Source organism: Aphelocoma coerulescens, chromosome 1A (genome assembly GCF_041296385.1).
Source record: "Aphelocoma coerulescens isolate FSJ_1873_10779 chromosome 1A, UR_Acoe_1.0, whole genome shotgun sequence".
NCBI classification, from domain to species: domain Eukaryota; kingdom Metazoa; phylum Chordata; class Aves; order Passeriformes; family Corvidae; genus Aphelocoma; species Aphelocoma coerulescens.
Window position 1 is genome coordinate 42881926 of NC_091014.1, and position 20155 is coordinate 42902080.

The 20155-nt window shown below is 37.9% G+C and overlaps 1 protein-coding gene across 1 annotated transcript; it reads left to right on the forward strand.

The window, feature by feature from the left end:
* The first annotated feature begins 1308 nt into the window (after positions 1-1308).
* Positions 1309-19582, forward strand: ALX1 (ALX homeobox 1). The gene is made up of 4 exons (XM_069003906.1): positions 1309-1718; positions 3927-4231; positions 7833-7961; positions 18989-19582. The coding sequence occupies exons 1-4, from the start codon at positions 1487-1489 to the stop codon at positions 19307-19309; spliced, it is 987 nt and encodes a 328-aa protein (XP_068860007.1). The 5' UTR covers positions 1309-1486; the 3' UTR covers positions 19310-19582.
* The last annotated feature ends 573 nt before the right edge of the window (positions 19583-20155 follow it).

A 20155-nucleotide genomic window follows, 5' to 3' on the forward strand; every position in this document is an offset into this window, starting at 1 on the left:
ATTAGAGACCAGCTGAAGAAGGAAGGGAAGCTTCTTGCCGGGAAACATGCTGGACTCGAACTGGCCTTCCCTTCACCTTTGACTGGGTTCACAGGAAAGGTCTCTAAGCCGCTCCGCAGCCCCGGCTGGCCAGTGTTGCACCGATACTTCAGCCACTCATTAAAGCCTCGCTTCTTCTCCCCTCCCCGCCCCAGCGGGGGAAGGGCCCGCCGAATCGGGTTCTAAAATAGCCTCAGTAGAAAAGACAAGCGAGGGCACACGATGCTGAAATATTCATCTGAAGAGATTGTAACCTCGGGTTTGCTTTACTTCAGGGAGTACTCCTTTCACGAGGAAGCATGGAAGCTCTTTTCCGTAATTCGTGCCTTTTCGAAATAGTCCACTATCTCTCTCGCCTGTGTTTTAAATCTTATCAATGTGCGAAGGGACCAAGGAATTCAACACTTCAAAGCTCACACTTTGGGTGAAAACCACCCGCTTTTCCAATATCCACAGGAATGCATGAATATATGGCTCATTTATTTTTCTTTTTATTACCGAAGACTTTCAAAAAATACTTTCATTTAGAAACAGTATTTTTTTAAAAAACGAAATATTTCAGGAGATTTAAAATAAAGGTCCGTTTTAACCACTTTGCACAGACACGAACACCCCCCCCCTCAACCCCAAACACACACACAGAGGCAGACTGGTTAAGATCTGTTTCATAGCAGGCAAATTCTCTTTTAGGCCAGTTTCTGCTGTGAGAGAGTTCTAGTTTTAAGTTTCTCTGTTTCCATTCCCTCTACACAAACAACTGCCTATAATATTTCTTTCTCTGTTTAACTCTAGGACAAAACTTCTGAGCTGTTTAATAAAGAGGGAACACCGGTTCTTAATTTTACAGCTTCAGAGAACAGGACTGCAGCTACCGACGTATCAGTCAAATCGATTAAAGAAGATCCTTTACTTGAGGGTATGTGCCCCTGAAATTACGTTGCTCTAAGCCTCTCAGGGAGCTGGGGGAAGAGGGAGGGAAGCGAGGGATTACTCTTTCCAGGATCCCTGGAGAAATAAGAATAGGTTGCAGAGGGGAAATGTCCTTTTTATTTGTCCTCTCTCCCCTCCCTCCCTTTCTCCCCTCACCCTCCCCGAATGCTTGTGTGTGTCTGTCTGAAACAGATCTGTCTGTCGAAAACGGGCCTGGAACTCCCTCCTGTGTTGGGATTAGGTCTTGGGGGACCTGGGGTGGAGTTAGACTGCTTGGTTATTTTCATATTCATTAGAAATGGGAGGTTGCACAAGAAGTCCTGCTGAGCTTCAAGATATAAGAGCAACTTCGGGTTCCCCTTTCAAGACAAGACAAATCAAAGGCTCAGAGGCAAAACAGCTCCCTAAGCACTGAACGCCTCTTCCTCCCTCCTTCCTTCCCTCCCATCCACTCACTCTCCCTCCCGTGCTCACAGTCCAGCCTCTGTCTAGGGAAGAGGCTCTCCAGCAGCCTTAGATGATTATGGATTTTCTGAGCGAGAAGTTTGCCCTGAAGAGCCAGCCGAGCAAGAACAGTGACTTTTACATGGGAGCAGGAGGCAGTTTGGAGCACGTTATGGAAACTTTGGACAATGAGTCCTTTTATAGCAAAACGTCAGGCAGCAAATGCGTACAGGCCTTCAACCCTCTGCAAAGAGCTGAGCATCATGTGAGGCTGGAGAGGACATCACCCTGCCAGGACAACAACGGTGAGTCATCATCCCAGGGTTATTCTTCCTCCTGGAGATACACGGGCGAGGGCAGGGATTCTCCCGCCCAGGGAGACCAAAGGCAGCTGTGCAGCCTTCGGCTGCGGGCATGCGAGGGGCTGTCAGGTCGTAGTAAAATAACAATAACTGTAACAATATTACTGCTACAATACTACCACCACTACTATTAAAAAAAAAAAAAAACAAAAACGCCGGGAGAAGGCAACCTTCTACTTTGAGGAGCTCTTTTCCTTTCAGTGCAACCCTTCGGCTACTGCCTTCCACAGCGGCCCCGGCCCGGGTCCGGCGGCTGGCCGAGGAGCACAGCGCCGGGCACGCCGGCACAGCCCGCCCGGGGAGCCGACGGGCCGGCGGGTCCCGGCGGGAGCTGCGGGGCACGGCCGCCCCCCGGCACCTCTCGGCACCCCCCGGCCGCCCCCCGGCACTCCCTTGGCCGCCCCTGGTCGGCTCCGGCCTCTCCCCGGCCACCCTCGCTCCCGCTACGAGCCGCGGCGTTTTCACCCAGCGAACTCCCGGGAGAAAGCATCCCCGGGTGCCGGTGTCGGAGGAACCGCGGACACGGCCGGCTCTCCGGTGCCGATCCAGGGAGGGAACGGAAGGTCGCTTGGGCATTTTCGGTTCCTTCAGATATCGTCCTGCGACGGTAGCGGGGATCTCTCTGCCGTGTTACCAAATGATGCGTAAAGATGATTCTGAAAACCACGCCGGTCATCCAAAGATAGTGTTAAACCTTCTATCAAGTATTAAAATTTTCTAGCCTACTGGCTAGAAGAATATGAAACGTTTTCTTTTAAAAACATTTAAAATTTTCCTCATTATTACAACATGATAAAAATCCCTATTAAAAAAAAAAAAAAAACAAACAAAACACATTTAAAAATAATTTCCTAGAAGAATTGGAAAACATAGTTAAGATCATATGCAATAAGAAGACTAACAGTATCATACTTTTTTGACTTCATATAGTCATTGAATTATACATATAATTCTGAGAAAATTTTTTTATTTTCTCAAAAATAAAAAAGTATGAAAAAAATTGTAAGATAAATTGATAGATTTCTTCAAGTGTAATTTAAAAAAGAATAACCTATAGAAAATTGATTTATACATTGGAGTCTTTCCTAATTAACTAATTTAATGTGTGCCTTGAGGGCTTTGGGGCATTTCGTATCTATGTATGTGTTGATGGTATCTAAAAATTGTTTTTCATTACAATCAGCTCAAATTGAAAGAAATTACTGAGAATGTGAGAAAATCTCAAAGCAAGCTTCTTATGTTACGTGGCATCTTAGTAAATTTTAGTTTCTATAGAGTTTGAATATTTTTTTACCTTTTTCTTAGAAAAGAAAAAAAGTTTTTTTGAGTTCCATAACTTATCTCATTACTTTCCCAGTGATGTGTGATAAGTAAAAAATATTGAAAAGTAAGAAATGTTTTCATTTCCTATTAAGAAGCTACTGCGGAACATTTCTTATCTCTACAACTAAAGACAAATAGTTCCTGCAATCCTTGTACAAAGTATATGAAACGATCTCTTTTAATAAGTTAACATTTTGCAGAAATGCCCTGTATTTTGTAACCATAACAAACCTAATTGGAAACAATTCCACCTCACAAATCCAAAAGAAGGTATGTGGAATTTATTGAGTTTTTAAAGTGAATTCAATTTTTGGTTTCATTTGCTTCTTGATTTGTCAGTTTACAGCTATTTAGTTTACTTCTTTGTTAATTTGTATTTTCATAGAAATAGAAGTTTTTGCATTTGCTTTCAAGTTTAAAGGCACGTTTGTCAATAGCTTTGTGCCTCTTCTATGAAAATCTGTTTTGGGCTATGATTCCTTATCTGTACAACTCTAGCTGATGCTGATTTCATGGATTGTTAACTACTTTAGTGGCAGTAGTGGCAGAGTGAAAATATCCAAGTCTCTTGCACAGCCTCCTTACTCTGTAAGTTTTCAGATGATATTTTCAGATATATTCTCAGTTAGAATTCAGTGTGATTTAGCACTTTTATTCTATCAGTAGTTAATAGTACAGATTCCTCTTCCATGATCTCATATAGAAACAACACAGCCACGACAGAATCTTGTTCCTTGTGAAACTGTTTTATATGAACTCCTGAATCTAAACACCTCCCCTTCCCCCTTGATCATTTATTAACCAGCTGTTAACCCACCTTGTATGCAGTGAACTACGGGATTACTAAAGTGGAAGGTCAGCCTCTTCACACAGAGCTGAGCAGGTCCATGGACAATTGCAACAATCTCAGGATGTCTCCAGTGAAAGGGCTGCAGGAGAAGGGAGACCTGGATGAACTTGGTGATAAGTGTGACAGCAATGTCTCCAGCAGTAAGAAGAGGAGACACAGAACAACTTTCACCAGTTTGCAGCTGGAGGAACTGGAGAAAGTATTCCAGAAAACTCACTACCCTGATGTCTATGTAAGAGAACAGCTAGCTCTAAGAACAGAGCTCACTGAGGCCAGAGTCCAGGTAAGAACCAAACTTCAGCATTTCTACAACAAATTGTGAATTGTAGGAATGAGTAAATTATACTCTTGGGGATTGTACAAAAGCCTGTAAAGCTAAAGTAAACAGCTTGTTTTGCTTCATTTCTTTATGGATATGAGCTGTTATGCTGCAGTGCTAAAATAACTTGTTATTTTTTAAAATAGCTTGTGTTGCAGTTCTGAACAGTTGTTTAAGGGATGAGAAAACAACATCATTAGAAAAGCTTTCTTGATCTCTTTTAGAATTCCAGGCAATGAAAACATAAAGTGTTACGTGTAAAGATCCCACTAAAGACTCGTTGCATGTAGTTCAGACTGATGACAATGCAGAACTCAGATGCACAGGATTGTGCGTGTGTTATGGCATGAAAAGTACGGTCTAAAAAGGAACCAAATTCCTTGTTTCTATCCAAAGAGTGTGCAGTGAAACTGCACACACATAAATGTGCATAAATATCTATATATCTATATATCTACATACCTACACTCATTTAGATCTCTGTGTGTGTGTTTGTGCCCGTATAAAAAGGACAGAATCCTTCCACCTTTTCTCTGTGGAATGATCTCAGAAATCACAAAATTAGGAGGTACAATTGCTGGTTGTTAAACTTTCATAACTGATGAATAATGTTATTCTAGTTTTTGGAAACAAACATACTGTTGACCACTTAGTACATTATTTGAGTATCATAACTGCACACAAATATGATTCATTCAGTATGTGCTTGTATAGTAATCTCAATAGTATTTATGGCTTTTGATGTGCAGTGGTGAGAAAAGAAGCTAAATATCCAGGAAATGCAGCCTTTCCCTTGTTTAGAGGTCTTCTGTTAGAAAATGGTGTGAGCCACATTTTGCAAGTTTATTTTAGGTATCTTCACCGTTCTGGTAATAATCATTATTTCAATTTAGAGAATTGCAGTCCCGTTGATTCTTATAGACTGGGATTAATTTTTTAAATTTAGTGACTTGAATATGATAACAACTTCACAACTTGTAATTAAACGCATACACACACATGCATATAGAGAAATAGGCGTCAGTGCACATGCATACAAACTGAAATTAAATAAGAAACACTTTCAGAAACAAAGTCAGCTAATCAGTTTTATAAAGAAGTGTTCTTTTCATGTCTATTCAACCAGACATCATATTCACTGTTGTCATCAGAAAATAGAGTCCAAGGCTGTGTGTTCAGTTACATCGATGCGATATCAGCAATGCCGATGGAATTTATTTCAGTGACTTTTAACTCTTCAGGCTCTGCACAATCCCTCTCCTTCTGAATTTGGTACATCTTTCCAAGTATGACTTCCATTCATTGGGATTTAGTCTTGACTTGAAAAAAAGAAGGTAGCATAACGTTAAAACACTGTTCTAACAAATGCATAATTCTGGAATACAGAGAAGTACTTCAAGAACAAATTAATAGTGAGAACAAGGAGGGGAAAATTGAACTAAAGTGTGTCAACTGACTTCTTATCACATTTATTTTCCTAAGATTTAGAGGCTTAATATGGTAAGAGTATTAAAAATAAGAGAGTAAGTGAAGAATATATAAGTTTATATCAGGCTTTCACAGAGTATTTACTTCTAGTTTATTTAGACATGTTCTTCCCTTTCTTAAAAGATAACCAATCTTTGCATTTCTCATATGCTAAATATGAAAGGACATGTTGATCATTTCTGTCCAGAGTAGTGAGAGTATTCCATCACAAGATGAAGCAATTTGCAAGGCCTTACGTCATTAAAGGCAAGCATCTGGCAATTCAAGGATAACAAGCAGCAGATTTCTACATTGCTTTGTGGAGGCAAATGGTTACTTTATCTCTGCCAAGAGTAAGTTCCTAGTAAAATGGTGTAAACAGAAACTTTTTGGGGGATTGTCAAAGGAAAAAAATATGTGCTTTTTCTCATTTAGTTCTATGAATTCAAGCAAATTGTTTGATTTAGTGTAGCAGAGTGATCAGCTGGATACCTTACCCACAGTTCCCTTCACCACCATTTCATCAACATCCAATTTAATATTTGTCCTGCACACATGCAGAGAGAGCCAACCTGAACCTAATTTATCTAAGTTGTTCTCTTTCCTGCTGCATGTCAGTCCAGTAATTGGTACCCATTTTAAGGAGATTGTCAAGGTCTTTTTTCAAGGAAAGAGCTTCATGACTAAATTTCCTTATCGTGTCCTTGATGCCTCCTGTGGAGATAGGAGATTTTTTTTTTTTGTCATCCCTTTTCTTTTTGCTGAACCTCAGGCATCATAAATAACACAAATTTACCACCAAGGTCCCTAACAATATACACTCAGAAGTTATATGCATGAGCCTTGCTTTGATTGCTGAATACATTTTAAAATATTGCACATACTACATCTGCAACAAGTACTTGGGAATCAAAATGAGCAAAATTATTCCCTGGTTGCTTATGCAGGATCAAAAGACAGTTGTGTTCTCCAAAGATTAATGCAAGAATGGAATTTTAAACCAAACAGTGTTATTTTAAATATCCCACAATATGGAATCAGAAAATATCCCTCAAAATATAGGAAGTGTCTATACAAAAAAGCACTATTCATTTATGTATATATCAAAATGAATTAATGATTAATTTAGCAGGAAGACTAACCAATGCCATGGTTTCCCTTAAAAAAAAAAAAGGTTCTGTTAGTAGTGTGACTTCTTAGAAAAGTCTCAGTGAGCTTGCTTACACCAGAACAATAAAGATAATTCAGATATTACTCTTATACAGTGTTACTTTTCTTAGCAATCACCTTAATTAATCAGGATAATTCTTAACCAGTCCAAAATAAACTGTCTGAAAGAAAAAAATTATTAAGACCATGGGGCAATTACAGTTATCAGTAACAGAAAGAAATGGCCATATAATAAGTTTTTGGTATAATACTTGACACTCAAAATATTACAGAACAGTCCAAGGGGTATGAAGAAATTTAGGCATAAAATCTAAATAATTTAATAAAGGTCCATTATTTTGTTTTCCATTATAAGAAGCAGATATCACCTAACAGCAATGTGAAAAAAAAATCACAATAGTTCCAAAAACTGTCTGTGACATGGTGACTTTTTATTATCTTCCTGGCCTTTTAGCCTTCCTTATAGGAACCTTTCCTGCTGTGTAGAGTACTGTCCTTGTGCCAGTTTTTCCTGCCTTTTATTGCTGCACTTGATAAAGATTATGGACACCTCTAGGAGGCAGATTATGGGTAGTCCTAGCAAGTCAGTGGGAATGGGAATTTAAGATAATGTTTCTTTACAATTTTACTTGCTACAGACTGATATTTCTCAGGTTGTTTTTTTGTTTGTTTTGTTTTGTCTGTTTTTTGAGATAATAGAAAGGAAGCAATATGTATTGTTAAAATAGCTAACAATAACTTAAGCAGGTCAGACATCGACCAGATTGAAACTGTAAGAAATTAATTTTCAGGTGGAGCATTTCTCTTTTGTAGATAAACAGAAATTTTCAAAGCCACTGTCCAAAATCTCTTGGTTTTTTTTCCCTAAAACTCTTTGCACAGTATATAATTTAGTTTACCCTGATGACTGTTTCCTTGTATACTACAGGTTTGGTTCCAGAATCGAAGAGCAAAATGGAGGAAAAGAGAACGCTATGGTCAGATCCAGCAAGCTAAGAGCCACTTTGCTGCCACCTATGATATATCTGTTCTTCCAAGGTCTGACAGCTACCCTCAGGTATGGTAAAGACCAAGCAGTACTTTGGGTCTACATTTGGCAGCTGTCTTAACAACTCTGGTTTTGTATACTTTGCTAATATGAGTATAAACTATATGATCTCTAGACAGCTTCCTTCTGATGGGTTAAACATGCACCATTTCTTCATGGACCTCAAAAACCGTAATATAGCCATGTAGAATCATAATTTAATGTATATCGCTGGGGGGAGAGAGAGGCAGAGGGAAAGAACAGCTCTCTCAGACAGTTGTAGTTAGTTTAATTTGTATTTTTTTCCCGTTTCAGTTCCCTGTTAGTATGTAGTAAGGCATATGGCCTAATAAGATCGTAATCTTCTGTCTCTGTTCTCCAGTCCTTTGGGTTACTGCTTTGCCTCACTCTCTGCTTTTGTCTGCTTGCTTGTTTTAGCACATTGAATACTTTTATTCTGAAGCCATTGTTTTTCATGTCTCTGGCTTCACATTGCTTTTACCACATAATTAATAAAAATAAAACACCATACAAAGCAAAAAATCTTGCATGGTTCGCTTCACTACTGGTGTTCTGGTGCTCTTCAGCTTCATGAAGTAGCGGGGTCTCTGTCAGCCTTAAGAATATACTCCTATTCTATGTGAGCTTGCTTTGGCCATACTCTAAATTGGCTGAATGGAGAGGTCCTCAGCGCTGGGGAAGAGTGGCTGGAAATTGACCCAGCAGAGAAGGGCCTGTGGGTTGACAGCAGCACAACATGAGCCAGAGAGTGCCCAGGTGGCCAAGATGCCCAATGGCATCCTGGCCGGTATCAGCAATAGTGTGGCCAGCAGGACCAGAGCAGCGATTACACTGCTGTACTGGGCACTGGTGAGGCTGCACCACAAATCCTGTATCCATTTGTGGGCCCCTCACTACAAGAAAGACATTGAGGGGCTGAAGTGTGTTCAGAGAAGGCAAATGGGGCTGGGGAAGGATCTGGAGTACAAGTCCTGTGAGGAGCAGCTGAGAGAGCTAGAATTGTTTTGCCTGGAGAAAAGGAGGCTCAGGAGAGATCTTACTGCGGTCTTAAACTACCTGGAAAGAGATTGTAGCAAGATGGGCCTTGGTCTCTTCTCCCAGGGAGCAAGTGATGGGTCAGGAGGACATAACCTCAAGCTGAGCCAGGGGAGGTTCAGGTCAGACACCAGGAAGAATTTTTTCACTGCAACAGTGGTTAAGCATTGGAGTGGTGGAGTCACCATCCCTGGAAGTGTTCAAGAAATGACTGTAAATGGCAATTAGTGCTATGCTTTAGTTGGCATGGCAGTGTTTGGTCAAAGGCTGGACCTGATGATCTTGGAGGTCTTTTCCAACCTTAATGATTCTTAATGATTAGCTATGAACCAAGGGTCTTTGGTTCATGTGTCCTCTACTCAGCTTTACGTGCTTTACCTCTGAAGAGGTTGCATGTTACTAGGTTTGGTGCCTGGGACAGAGCTGGCTTGTGTTCCAGCAGCTTAGAACATGGACACAACCATCTCAGCTGTGGTGGCACTTGTAAGTCTGTCTAGTTTTATTTTATAATGTAACAGGTCAATAACCCAACTGCATTAGCAACCACTGCATGACAGACTCTGTGTTTAAGCAGGTGGACACAACCTTAGGTAGTCCCAGGTAGATTCACAAGGACATAGATGCACATTCACTCACAGATCTCACTCAAGGTGTTCAGTTCTCTTTTTAAGGTCTTTCTGACTTACTTATAGCATAACAACAAATGATACAAGGAACAGTGCAGAAACTTGGGGATTTCTAGACTAAATTTTGTCTGCAAGGTCACCTTGTATTTTTAGTAGGATTCCATCTACAAATTTTCCCAACTGACCAAAGTTTCATTGGTATAAGATAATGGAATAATACAAGTCATTGGCAAGCACTTAAAATGATTGTCCTAAAATTAATGTTTTTCAAAAAATCCCATATTTTTAAATTATATGATAATATGATCTGTAAAATTCTAAATGCAATAAAATATCAATTCTGTCCTTTCAGATTGTTAAAAAGATTAATTCACTGCATTTCTGTTTACATTTTTGTCAAAAAAAAATCTCCTAGACAGATGACACAACTAAGTTTCAGCCTGACAAATGTTTCCATCATTAATTAATAGATTCTTAAAAACAGAAGATTGAAATGCAAATGCTGGTCCCATAATCTTAGATCAAGCATCTCTAAAATGTGTAGAAATACAAAATGTGTACTCATTCACAAACAGTAATACAATGTACTCCCCTACAAGCACAGACTAACAGACTGCAGGAAAACAGAGAGGCACAAGTGTGTAATTGAGTCTGGTTGCCTGCACGAGAAAGCTGCATTGTACTGTTCTGTACTTCAAGAACAGGAACAAGGAGCTAAATGAAGGTGTGAGTGCACTTTACATTGGCTATTTCAGCTGAGTGCTTGCATGTATAACTTGGCTACATGATAAAAACAAGTTAGCCCACTCCTCAGAGAAGAAATTGGCTACTTTTCTGTACACTGGAATATGAGTGGGTATCCAAGTAATTAGCACAGGACATTTAATAAAAATTCATGTTTTTGCTAACCTGGGGGTAATTCTTCATAGTTTTCACATTCTTAAATACTCACCTTCAGGAAAACCACGTCCCTATCATGTATATAACACTTCCAGTGGGAATGCCTGAGACAACGAAAATCTGTTTTAAAAACACAATGACCACTAACATCATTCAAATCTTTTGAACTAAATATCCATTTCTAAGTGCCTCACTTATGGAAAATAAGTATACAGTGCCTGACTTGATATAAATTCATCAATCTACCCCACAATTCAGCAGAAAAGGTATTTAAAATTGTTAGCTGCATGTTTTGTTCTAATGTTATAAATTGATTTCCCAAACAATTTCATTATTTCATCGTAGATAATGTAAGAAAAGGAAACAAATATCCTTTTTTCTTTGCTCCTATTCCTGCACCACTACTCGCATACAAGCACTTCTCTTGTGACAAAGAAATAAGCAAATATTAGACAAGGTTTGCCATACTTTTAAGTAAATAGTTTTTCTTGGGGATTGTGGAACACAGATCACTGAAGCTTATTTAAGAATCAACAAGGGGAAAAACAGACTCCCTGTTGCTGGAAAAAAAAATAGGTTGAATGTTGAAAAAGGATGACATCAAGCCGAGATGTTTATAGCTGTATGGCAGAAAGAGCAGGAACAAATGTGAATTTCTGGTGTGCATTATAAGGATTTGCAGCCTGCAGATTTTCTGTTCTGAGTCCAGACACGGATATGTTGAGAAAACACATCTCGGTTGCTTTCCAGCAGAAGCATCAGTCTCTTGCAGTTAACAGAGGGTGTTGTGGAGACTTCTGCTTAGTCTCTTCACCAATTATCTTCATCAAATACAAATTAAGAACAAAATGCTGCTATGCATTGTGTGACTATGTAAACACGAAAAATTTTTCCTGTGAGAAAATTATTCTTTCAACTCATTTCAGACAGAAGGCTGGCTCTGAATCAGAGAAAGGTAGAGATTGCAAGCGATCTCTGGAGGCAGTCTGGTCCAACACCTGTCTCTACAATCCAGCTAATTTTGCTATTAAATTCCACATCTTTATCTTCACAATAATAACAGTTTAGGGTTTTTTTGGTAGATCATAGTTCTTTGCTTTGCTCTTTCAGTCTAACCTTAATTATTTTTATAGTGTATTAACTGTAGATGTTTCTTTTTTTCTTCAAGAAAATTGCTCACCTACCTGCCAAGAAGTTGAATATCTCCTAAACTGGCCAAATTCTGCATGCATATATTTTTCATTAATTACACTGTCACAAGATGGATTACAAAGGAGTGCAGTTTGTACAATAGTCCAGCACAACTAAGTGTTATTTACATGTTTTTTTTAAGGCTTTAACAACATTATTCTGAAAATCAGATTTTTCTAGGAAAATGTTATGCACAGTGTTTTTCATTCATTTTAGTGAAAGATTTCAGTTTCATTAATTTCAGTATTAGAATTTCAAGTTTCTCTTGCAGATACAACACATTGTGGTCTAAGTCATCTTAAGTGCACTCAGAAAAACACATCCTATACTTAACTTAACTAGCAATATCCTACTGATGATGTGAAAGTGAAGATGGAGCATCTTAACGTCAGTGGGGAAATGAACTTCATGGGGAAGTTTACTTCATTTCACCTGAGTGAATATTAGTAAACAAGCCATACTTAATTTGGTCACTTAAATACAGTGTCGAGTGTCATTAAAGATGTCTCAGGATATCTGAGACACTGTTGAAGTGTTGATGAACAGGATTTAAATGGACAGTCCATCCTTCATTGTAGGCAACCGTGGTCAGATAAGTATTAGGCATTTGTGTTTAGGAAACTTAACCAAATGGACTTCTATGCCAGACATGGGTTCCCTTTAAATCTGTGAAAAACCTGATCAATTAAATTTTTTATTCCTGAAACATAAGGTGTAAAATAAGTATGATGATCTCTAAAAGTTTTTTTAATCTCATATGTGGTTCAGCTGCAGTCATCCGTAGTTATCTTACATGGATCTATAAATGATATGTTGAAAGAGGAACAATAAAAAGCCTCTTTAGCTTTGTTCTTCTCTTACCTTATTGGTCTTTATTTGACTCCTTCTGCCACCCTATGTTAGTAGGAAGGCTACTGTTACAAAGGGCACTTGATCTCATCTGATTCAATGCTTACCTAGGAGAAGTAGCAAGAAAACCTGAGACAAAATTTCATATAACCCCTCCTTATTTCTGCACGCAAGAGACTATACTATTATCACACAGACTTGCAGCTTTACCTGTATGAATCAAGTTTATAAAGATGTCATCTTTATAAATAAGTGCATCAGTATGTAAATAAACATTAAATCGTATCACTGAAAAGAAGATAAAAAGGGCAACATTTTTCTCCCACCTAGGCTCTTTCCTTACTTTGCATCTTTCCTCCTTCTTATTTGTTCTTTGAATCATGTTCATTTATTGTAATTTTTCTTCTAAGTTATTTTAAAAGGATTCATTTTGTCACACCATTCTACTTTCCCTCTTAGTATCACACGTAAAATGTTTGGGTTTTTTTAAATTTTGTTGAAACTGCAGGCAAGAGTTGGATAGGATAGAATCTATTTTTTTTGTTTTAGTTGAAAAAGCCCAGTCTAGTGCAGGTGGGAATCTTAAGACAACAAAAGCTTTTCAAAAATATGGGAATAGGAGTGATATAGAAGGTATAGAAAGAAAGGAAAATGTTGAAATCTCAGAAATAGAAGGAAGATGCTGAAGTTTGCATTCCATCCACCAGAATGATAAATTAAATTAATATGTTGAACAGCATGGCATCACATGATGTGTTGGCAAAGAGCATAGAAGTAGTATCAGCATACATGTGTTAAGTACTAAGTCCTTGGATCATCATAATAGTTTGCTCTAGCCTTAGTACATATGGCTAATCCTCATTAGCAATAATCAAAGTTACATGCTCCAATTAAATGTTCATATGGAATACATTAGACACCACATGTTATATGACTGAAAATTTCTTTTAACTGTAGTAGACATATAAATGACAGTTAATCACAATAGTTCATTAAGGCTATGGGTACACTGATTAAGCAGGAATAGATGTGGCAGACATATCTGAGCTAGCTTCAAAGGAGTTGTATCACACACTCCTGCTGTCTAGCTGTGACAGCATGGAGCTCAGGCTGAGCCACCACCTGGATGGTGTGTGTCTTGCTGCATGTGTGCTCACTTGCCTTGCTGTGCCTGATCTTCCAACAAGAGTGACACTTCTAATCTTTCTGGGTGGTGTCTGTTCTACACAAAGTAGCTTATGCACTGCACTTTTATTTTTTCTTGGTAATAAACCACCACTGTATGTGGTCCTTTTCACAGTCTCAACATTCAGCTTGTTGTTCTATCTCTTTTTTTGTGAAACGTATTTCTTTAAGTGTGTGAGTGACTTTACTGGGGCTTAATTATAAGGCAAATTAATTTTTTTTCTGAGATGCACAAATTTTTAAATAGTATTTTTCAAAATATGAAATTTTGCCTTTAACTGTATCATAGAGTTGAAATACAACTAACCCTTATTGTAACTGGCTCCAAGATTGCAGTAGGAAAATTTACAGTTTACAAAACACCCCATACAAGAATGAAAGCTTGATGACTTTTCAAATCCTCATTATTTTGAAGCTTAGCAAACTTTGGTGTGAAATCTAATGAGCAGATTTTTATTTTGTTCACCATCTGTAAGCCCAAATGTGGACTGAAGGGGTCTATCACATATTTTTGAGCATATTTTAAGCATCTCACTACCAGGGGCCAGGTAGCATTTTATTTATATCTAAAAATTGTGTACTGCATCTCTCTCATATGTACCTGAGCCCAATACAGTACAGGTGATCTTCACATGTGCACTTGGTCCAACAGCTCCTACAAAATGTTCACAAATTACACTGAGAAGTGTTCTGTCTAGATATAAATGTAAAAATACAATGAGAGTGGTGAAGCTTTGGGACAAGTTGCCCATAGAAATTAAAGAACCTCTGTAGCTGGAGTGACTCAAAAATCCCAGAGGCTCTTTTCAGTTTAAATTATTCTGAGAATCTACAAACTTGGGAAAAACGGGCAAATTTCTACCTGTATTTTGGACATTCTAAACAGGCACCCAGAAAAAAAAAAAAGCAGAAAGTGACAAACCAAACTAATTGTGCTGATGGACTAGGAATGACCAACAGATATGAGCTGTGAACTAGCAGTTTTGAGCAGTTTAACAGCTATTGCATTTAATCTGCCTGAAGCAGCTCCTTGTGCTAGCACAGATTTGATATTTTCTGGCAGTGCAAGGACTGTTGTTTCACACAGGGAGAGGAGTGACAAAAGTTTAGCAAATCAGTCTGACACTCACATGTTTTTTATAATTGCATAAATTCTTAACTGTTCAGTTAGTGCCACTCTTGTTTCCCATGCAGTGAATAGGAATACCCTGAAAGCAGAGTAAATGTGTAGTTCCTAATTAATTACTTGAGTAATTATAATAACATTCAACGTATATAACATTTATTGCATAATAATAAAATCTCTTAATATCTAGAGATCTTAAAAGAGATTAGAATTTTGTTTCTCATGTGAAGCACTAAAACACATGCACTCAAATAGAAGTGTCACACGTGTGTCTGCTGGAGACAGACTCTAGTGCAGATAGGCAGGTGACTGCAATGAGTCAAGAGATTTGGTGATGGGAGAACCAAAGCTAGGGAAGTAATTGCAGAACTCCCAGAAAATTTAGATATTTGAGTTTGTGTGATTTCTCCAGAGCCTGCATAAAAAGGCTGAAGCTCAGGTTTAACAGAAAAAAGCAATGACACCAAGCGGAATGAGCAATTACCTCAGCTCATTTTCCTCTGCAGTGTCTAACAGAAGGTCATGTGCTTAGGAAATTATATCGTAACCGTGTTAACAACCATAACTCTCCAGTTAAGTTCTTGTCACAGCTATGAAATCCTATTTCTTTTTCTATCAGGAAGGGTGTGTGTGCATGTGTATGTGTGTATAAAACATACAGTAGGTAAATATATTGAAGGGCTCTGGTAATTTCATGGTAACCACAAGAGCAAAGCTCAAGTTGTTTGTGATGTTAACAGAAACCAGAGATGTGCAGTATGTATAGCCTCATTCACAGTCTCTGAATTGCCTTTTATATAGTTCATGGATCACACAAGATTTTAAGAGGAAAAATATTTTCTTTAAATTCATGTACATAATGTCGCTTTTCCTTCTAACATACCAGAAGAAGGTCTGATAATTTTGACTTATTGTGAAACATTACTGTATTTATTTTTAATATAGGACTACCTTCTGCATCTAAATTTTGCTACAAGATATTTATGTTGTAAATCCTTGTAAAGAAATGAAAATTTAATAGCAAATGTGAAGTCACTCAACCAACAAAAATGAATAGAAAATTGATATGACTGAGACATTCTTTTGGAAAACATAACTACCTCATGAGAGAAGATGCAAAGTTTCCTAGAATCTTGTGGCATTCCTGAAGTTAAGTTTACTAATTTGTATTCCTTTCTCTAAGAAAGAAACCTAGGGCACACCTTTGAAAGTTTTGGGAATTAATAGCTTGTTCACATATTGCTTTAAAAAGACATTGGAATATTTTAGAATTTGCAGCTGAATTCTCTTCTCATTTACACCTGTGCAATCTCACTGAAGCTAAACTAAAAGGGATTTGTCTAGGGTAAAAATATCAGGAAAATTGGTGGTACTAAACTTAGTTTACTGCAAACTAAACTACTCAAAATATGGAAAGACAAAGTGATACTGTGATTCCTCCAGACCACATAGGTTATTGGGCACTTTCAAACTGAGCCTCTGAACCTTTTGAAGACTTCCCACCATGACTGTTTTAAAGGCAAACTTGTGCATGTTTGCACTTAAACAGATTTTTTTTTAAAATTCTTCCCATAATTATATCTGCACAGCCTGGGTGACTGAAGCATTTGGCATAGAATTTCTTGGAAAGAAATTTCAGTAATTCAGATAAATAAGACTTTGTCACATGTGAGTTACCTTTGGAGATTATGAGCTCCTTCAGAAATAGCTCCTGTATTAGACACTGCACAGATTAACTGTTACTCCCTGGGGAAATTTGTCTGATTATAAGTCAAAACTGGCTCAGGTAGGTTAATTAAGGAGTAATAAGGCAGCTGGGTATCATGTCAAACTGTGGAGAGTCTCCCATGGGCTGATGTTTGAGTCCTCTAAAAACTGATTATGGGAGGAGGGAACTGGAAAGTTCTGAAGCTTTTTTATAGATTTCCTCATGTAGACTTCAGGAGGCCCACAGGAAGGAGGAAAAATCTTCCATATCCTTCTTCAGGCACCTTACTCCACTGCCTCTCAGCCTGCCACATAAAATATGCAGGAGCAGAAGCCTGAGGTGTGCCCAGCTATGTGTGTACATGTGTGTGTGGAAAGGCAAGCCATGTCCACGAGTGTGTGTGGAACTGTGTGTGGAACTGCACATGTGCATGTCCATGTAAACAAGCTGAGCAGACCCAGAGTTTGGGGAAATGTGTCATACTTTTCCCCAGGCTTTTGTAGGAAACCAAAATGGAGCATTTACCGAATCTATTTTTGCTGCTGTAATTCCCAAGGAGCCCAGATTAGTTTGTCAGCTCCTGATGACCTTGCTAATACAACTGTTTAAAATATTAACTTTAAAAATAAGACTATTTCATCCTTCCTATCTGCACTAGATCTCAGCTAGATGAGTTCAGTGAACCATAATTTATCGCTTTAGCTTGTTGGTGCTTTGGTGAGTATGTGCTGTTGCAAATTGATAGGAAAATGGGAGAAAACACAACTCATCAGCATTAGAAACATTTTTTCATTCTGTGTATGCCTATGTGTGTGTCTGTCATAATTCATTACTTCCCCTGACCTCTACTTTGACAGAAAAAAATCACTCATCTAGAGAGATAACCTTTATATCTTAAGTCAAAATTCCTTTATCTATGGACTTGGAATGTGAATGTAAAATTAAGTTTGAAGTGGAAATTCACTTTTCAGTGCTAACCAAGGAGTAATTGAGTTAGTCTAACATATCACAGAGAACAAAGACACGTGGGCTCAATTGCAGTGCATCAGGGCAAGGATACACTGAACGGACAACAGATTTTTAGAATGAGGACAAATTTAGCAAAGGAAAACAAATAGGAGAGGATATGGTTACTGGCTGACAAGATCCATACTGTGAATGGGGGCTAAAAATGTCTTCCCTGATGTTATTTGTACATAAAAAAAAAAAAAAAAAAAATCAGCATTCAGGAAAGATATATAGGTAAAAGTGGAGAAGGCATACAAAGCTGTATATTGTATAATGGTGTGTGCAAATGAGGAATGACTGAAGAAGCTTGAGTGTGTCAGAAATTATACCATATACATGTAGTACTAATAGACAGAGTGGAGAGTTTGAAAAAACAGAAGGGCAGCTGCTGAGTGTGAAGTTTGATCAAATCAAAGTGAATACAGCAGGAATGAAAGACCATTCAGTCCGAGATAATAACAAGAGCTGACTTATGTTAGGTATTGAAAATCTTCCTGTCTGTTCATCTAGTAACAAAAAAGTGAAAAATACCTATCCATAAATAGCATCTATACATAGACGGTAGAAGGCCTGGGACTCAGAATGAAGCTTTAAGTGACTGCCAAGTATAGAAAGGATTATACATCAAAGCTTGAATACATGGTTACTCCAGACATCGCTGGTAACCACAAAGTTTGTGTCCTAGTCTGTCATGCAACGTTTTCCAGGGATGCATAGTGCAGCCTGTTGAGGCTGAACGCTGAAACATTAATGCCCTCAAAGTATAATTTCACATAAAAACACCATAAAAAGAAATTTTATCTCAAATCTCTCTTTGAAACAAATTTAAGAAAAAGCCTTGAATGTATTATCAGTAATTCCTGTGTTTTATGGTTTCATTTGTTTTAAAGTAATTATGCAAGGCTTCTCATTATTAAATTTTTCAAATACTTGTTGGGCTTTGTCGCTTGAGAAATCCGAATTGGTTTGTTTTGTTCACCCTCTTCTAGTCTTTCCTACCATGAAAGTAGGAATTCTAATGAGGAGAATCATTTATGGTGAAAATATTTATGATCTTGTACACTCTTCTGACACCTTTTCTCTGATGTCAGTTATGTGTTTCCATTAATTTTATTGACTAGCTGGGCTGATGGCATCCTGAGGTTCAACACTAGACATCATATATGGAGACACAGAGCAAATGGATGACAAAGTAAGGAGCATGAATCATCAGCCCTTGCTCTTAAGTGAACAATCTCGTATTTTGACTCATGTGATCTCTTCATACTGTTTTCTAAAATGATTGCAGGGAAATATGTTGCTTGTTTCAGAGGAGAACTAGTTATGTGTGAAGTAAAGCAAACCAAGCATTGCAGAAAACAAAAGATGAACTATCTAAATTTAATTGTATTCATTTTATATGTTCCAGATTCAGAACAATCTGTGGGCAGGGAATGCGGCTAGCGGCTCTGTGGTTACCTCCTGCATGCTGCCACGAGATACGTCCTCCTGTATGACACCTTACTCCCATTCACCCCGCACAGATTCTGGCTACACGGGCTTCTCAAACCACCAGAATCAGTTCAGCCACATGCCCCTCAATAATTTTTTCACTGACTCATTGCTTTCTGGGGCAACCAATGGACATGCTTTTGAAACCAAACCAGAGTTTGAAAGGAGGTCCTCCAGCATTGCAGTTCTACGGATGAAAGCCAAAGAGCATGCTGCTAATATTTCTTGGGCCATGTAATATAGCAGTATGCTCTCTCAATTTCTTTTTTTTTTTTAATAGCAAACTAAAACCATTTTTATTTCCCATATTTAAAGGGAACAACAATAAGCTGCTGTGTGTGGAATGCTAGAAATCACAATATACACGATGTCTGCTTAAAGAAATGCAATATAATATTTAACAATAAACCAAGAATAAACCAAATAGATTTACCATGCATCAAGCTCAACAAGCCCTCTTTGTTTTGATTTTTATATATGTTTTGTTGTACCAGTTGATGAAATATGATTATAGAACCTGCAAAAAAAAAAAAAATAAAACTATTAAGCAAATATGTCTACTTCATGGTTTTTAGCAGTCCTGTATAAAAATTCTTGCTTTACAAATGAATACTTCATAAGGGAACAACTCTGTAAAGGATAATAAATTTATTATACTAAACCCATGATGTAAATCTCTAAGCACACCACGCAAAGAAGGAAATATGTGACCATTCATATTGTAGGTAGAATTTGTAGACTGAGTTGTCTCAGCACTGGGCTGCTGCTCTAAGCCAGCTGTTTTACTAAATGCATGTTGAGCTTGTTGAATTTATACCAGTGAACAACTAATGTAATATGAATAGAAGGTACTTACTTATGGACCTGAGTGTATTTCTATTAAAGATAACAAAATCATTTTTGGTCAAATATAACACTAAAAGTAGGATCAAAGTCTTTAATAGAGTTTTCAAAGATGTGCACAGATTGTCAACTAGTATGTTTAAATTAAATCTTAAAGGTTACAGATAGGGTGTCATGAAGCTTAGGTGACTAAAAGACAGCATGGAATAATACTCCTACACTTTTAACAGAATACATATTA

Bases quoted from the DNA above. Each gene is read 5' to 3' on its own strand.
- ALX1 (XM_069003906.1), top strand. From the start codon at position 1,487: ATGATTATGGATTTTCTGAGCGAGAAGTTTGCCCTGAAGAGCCAGCCG. The intron at 4,232-7,832 runs GTAAGAACCAAA...TGTATACTACAG, and splicing joins TCACTGAGGCCAGAGTCCAG to GTTTGGTTCCAGAATCGAAG. The intron at 7,962-18,988 runs GTATGGTAAAGA...TATATGTTCCAG, and splicing joins GGTCTGACAGCTACCCTCAG to ATTCAGAACAATCTGTGGGC.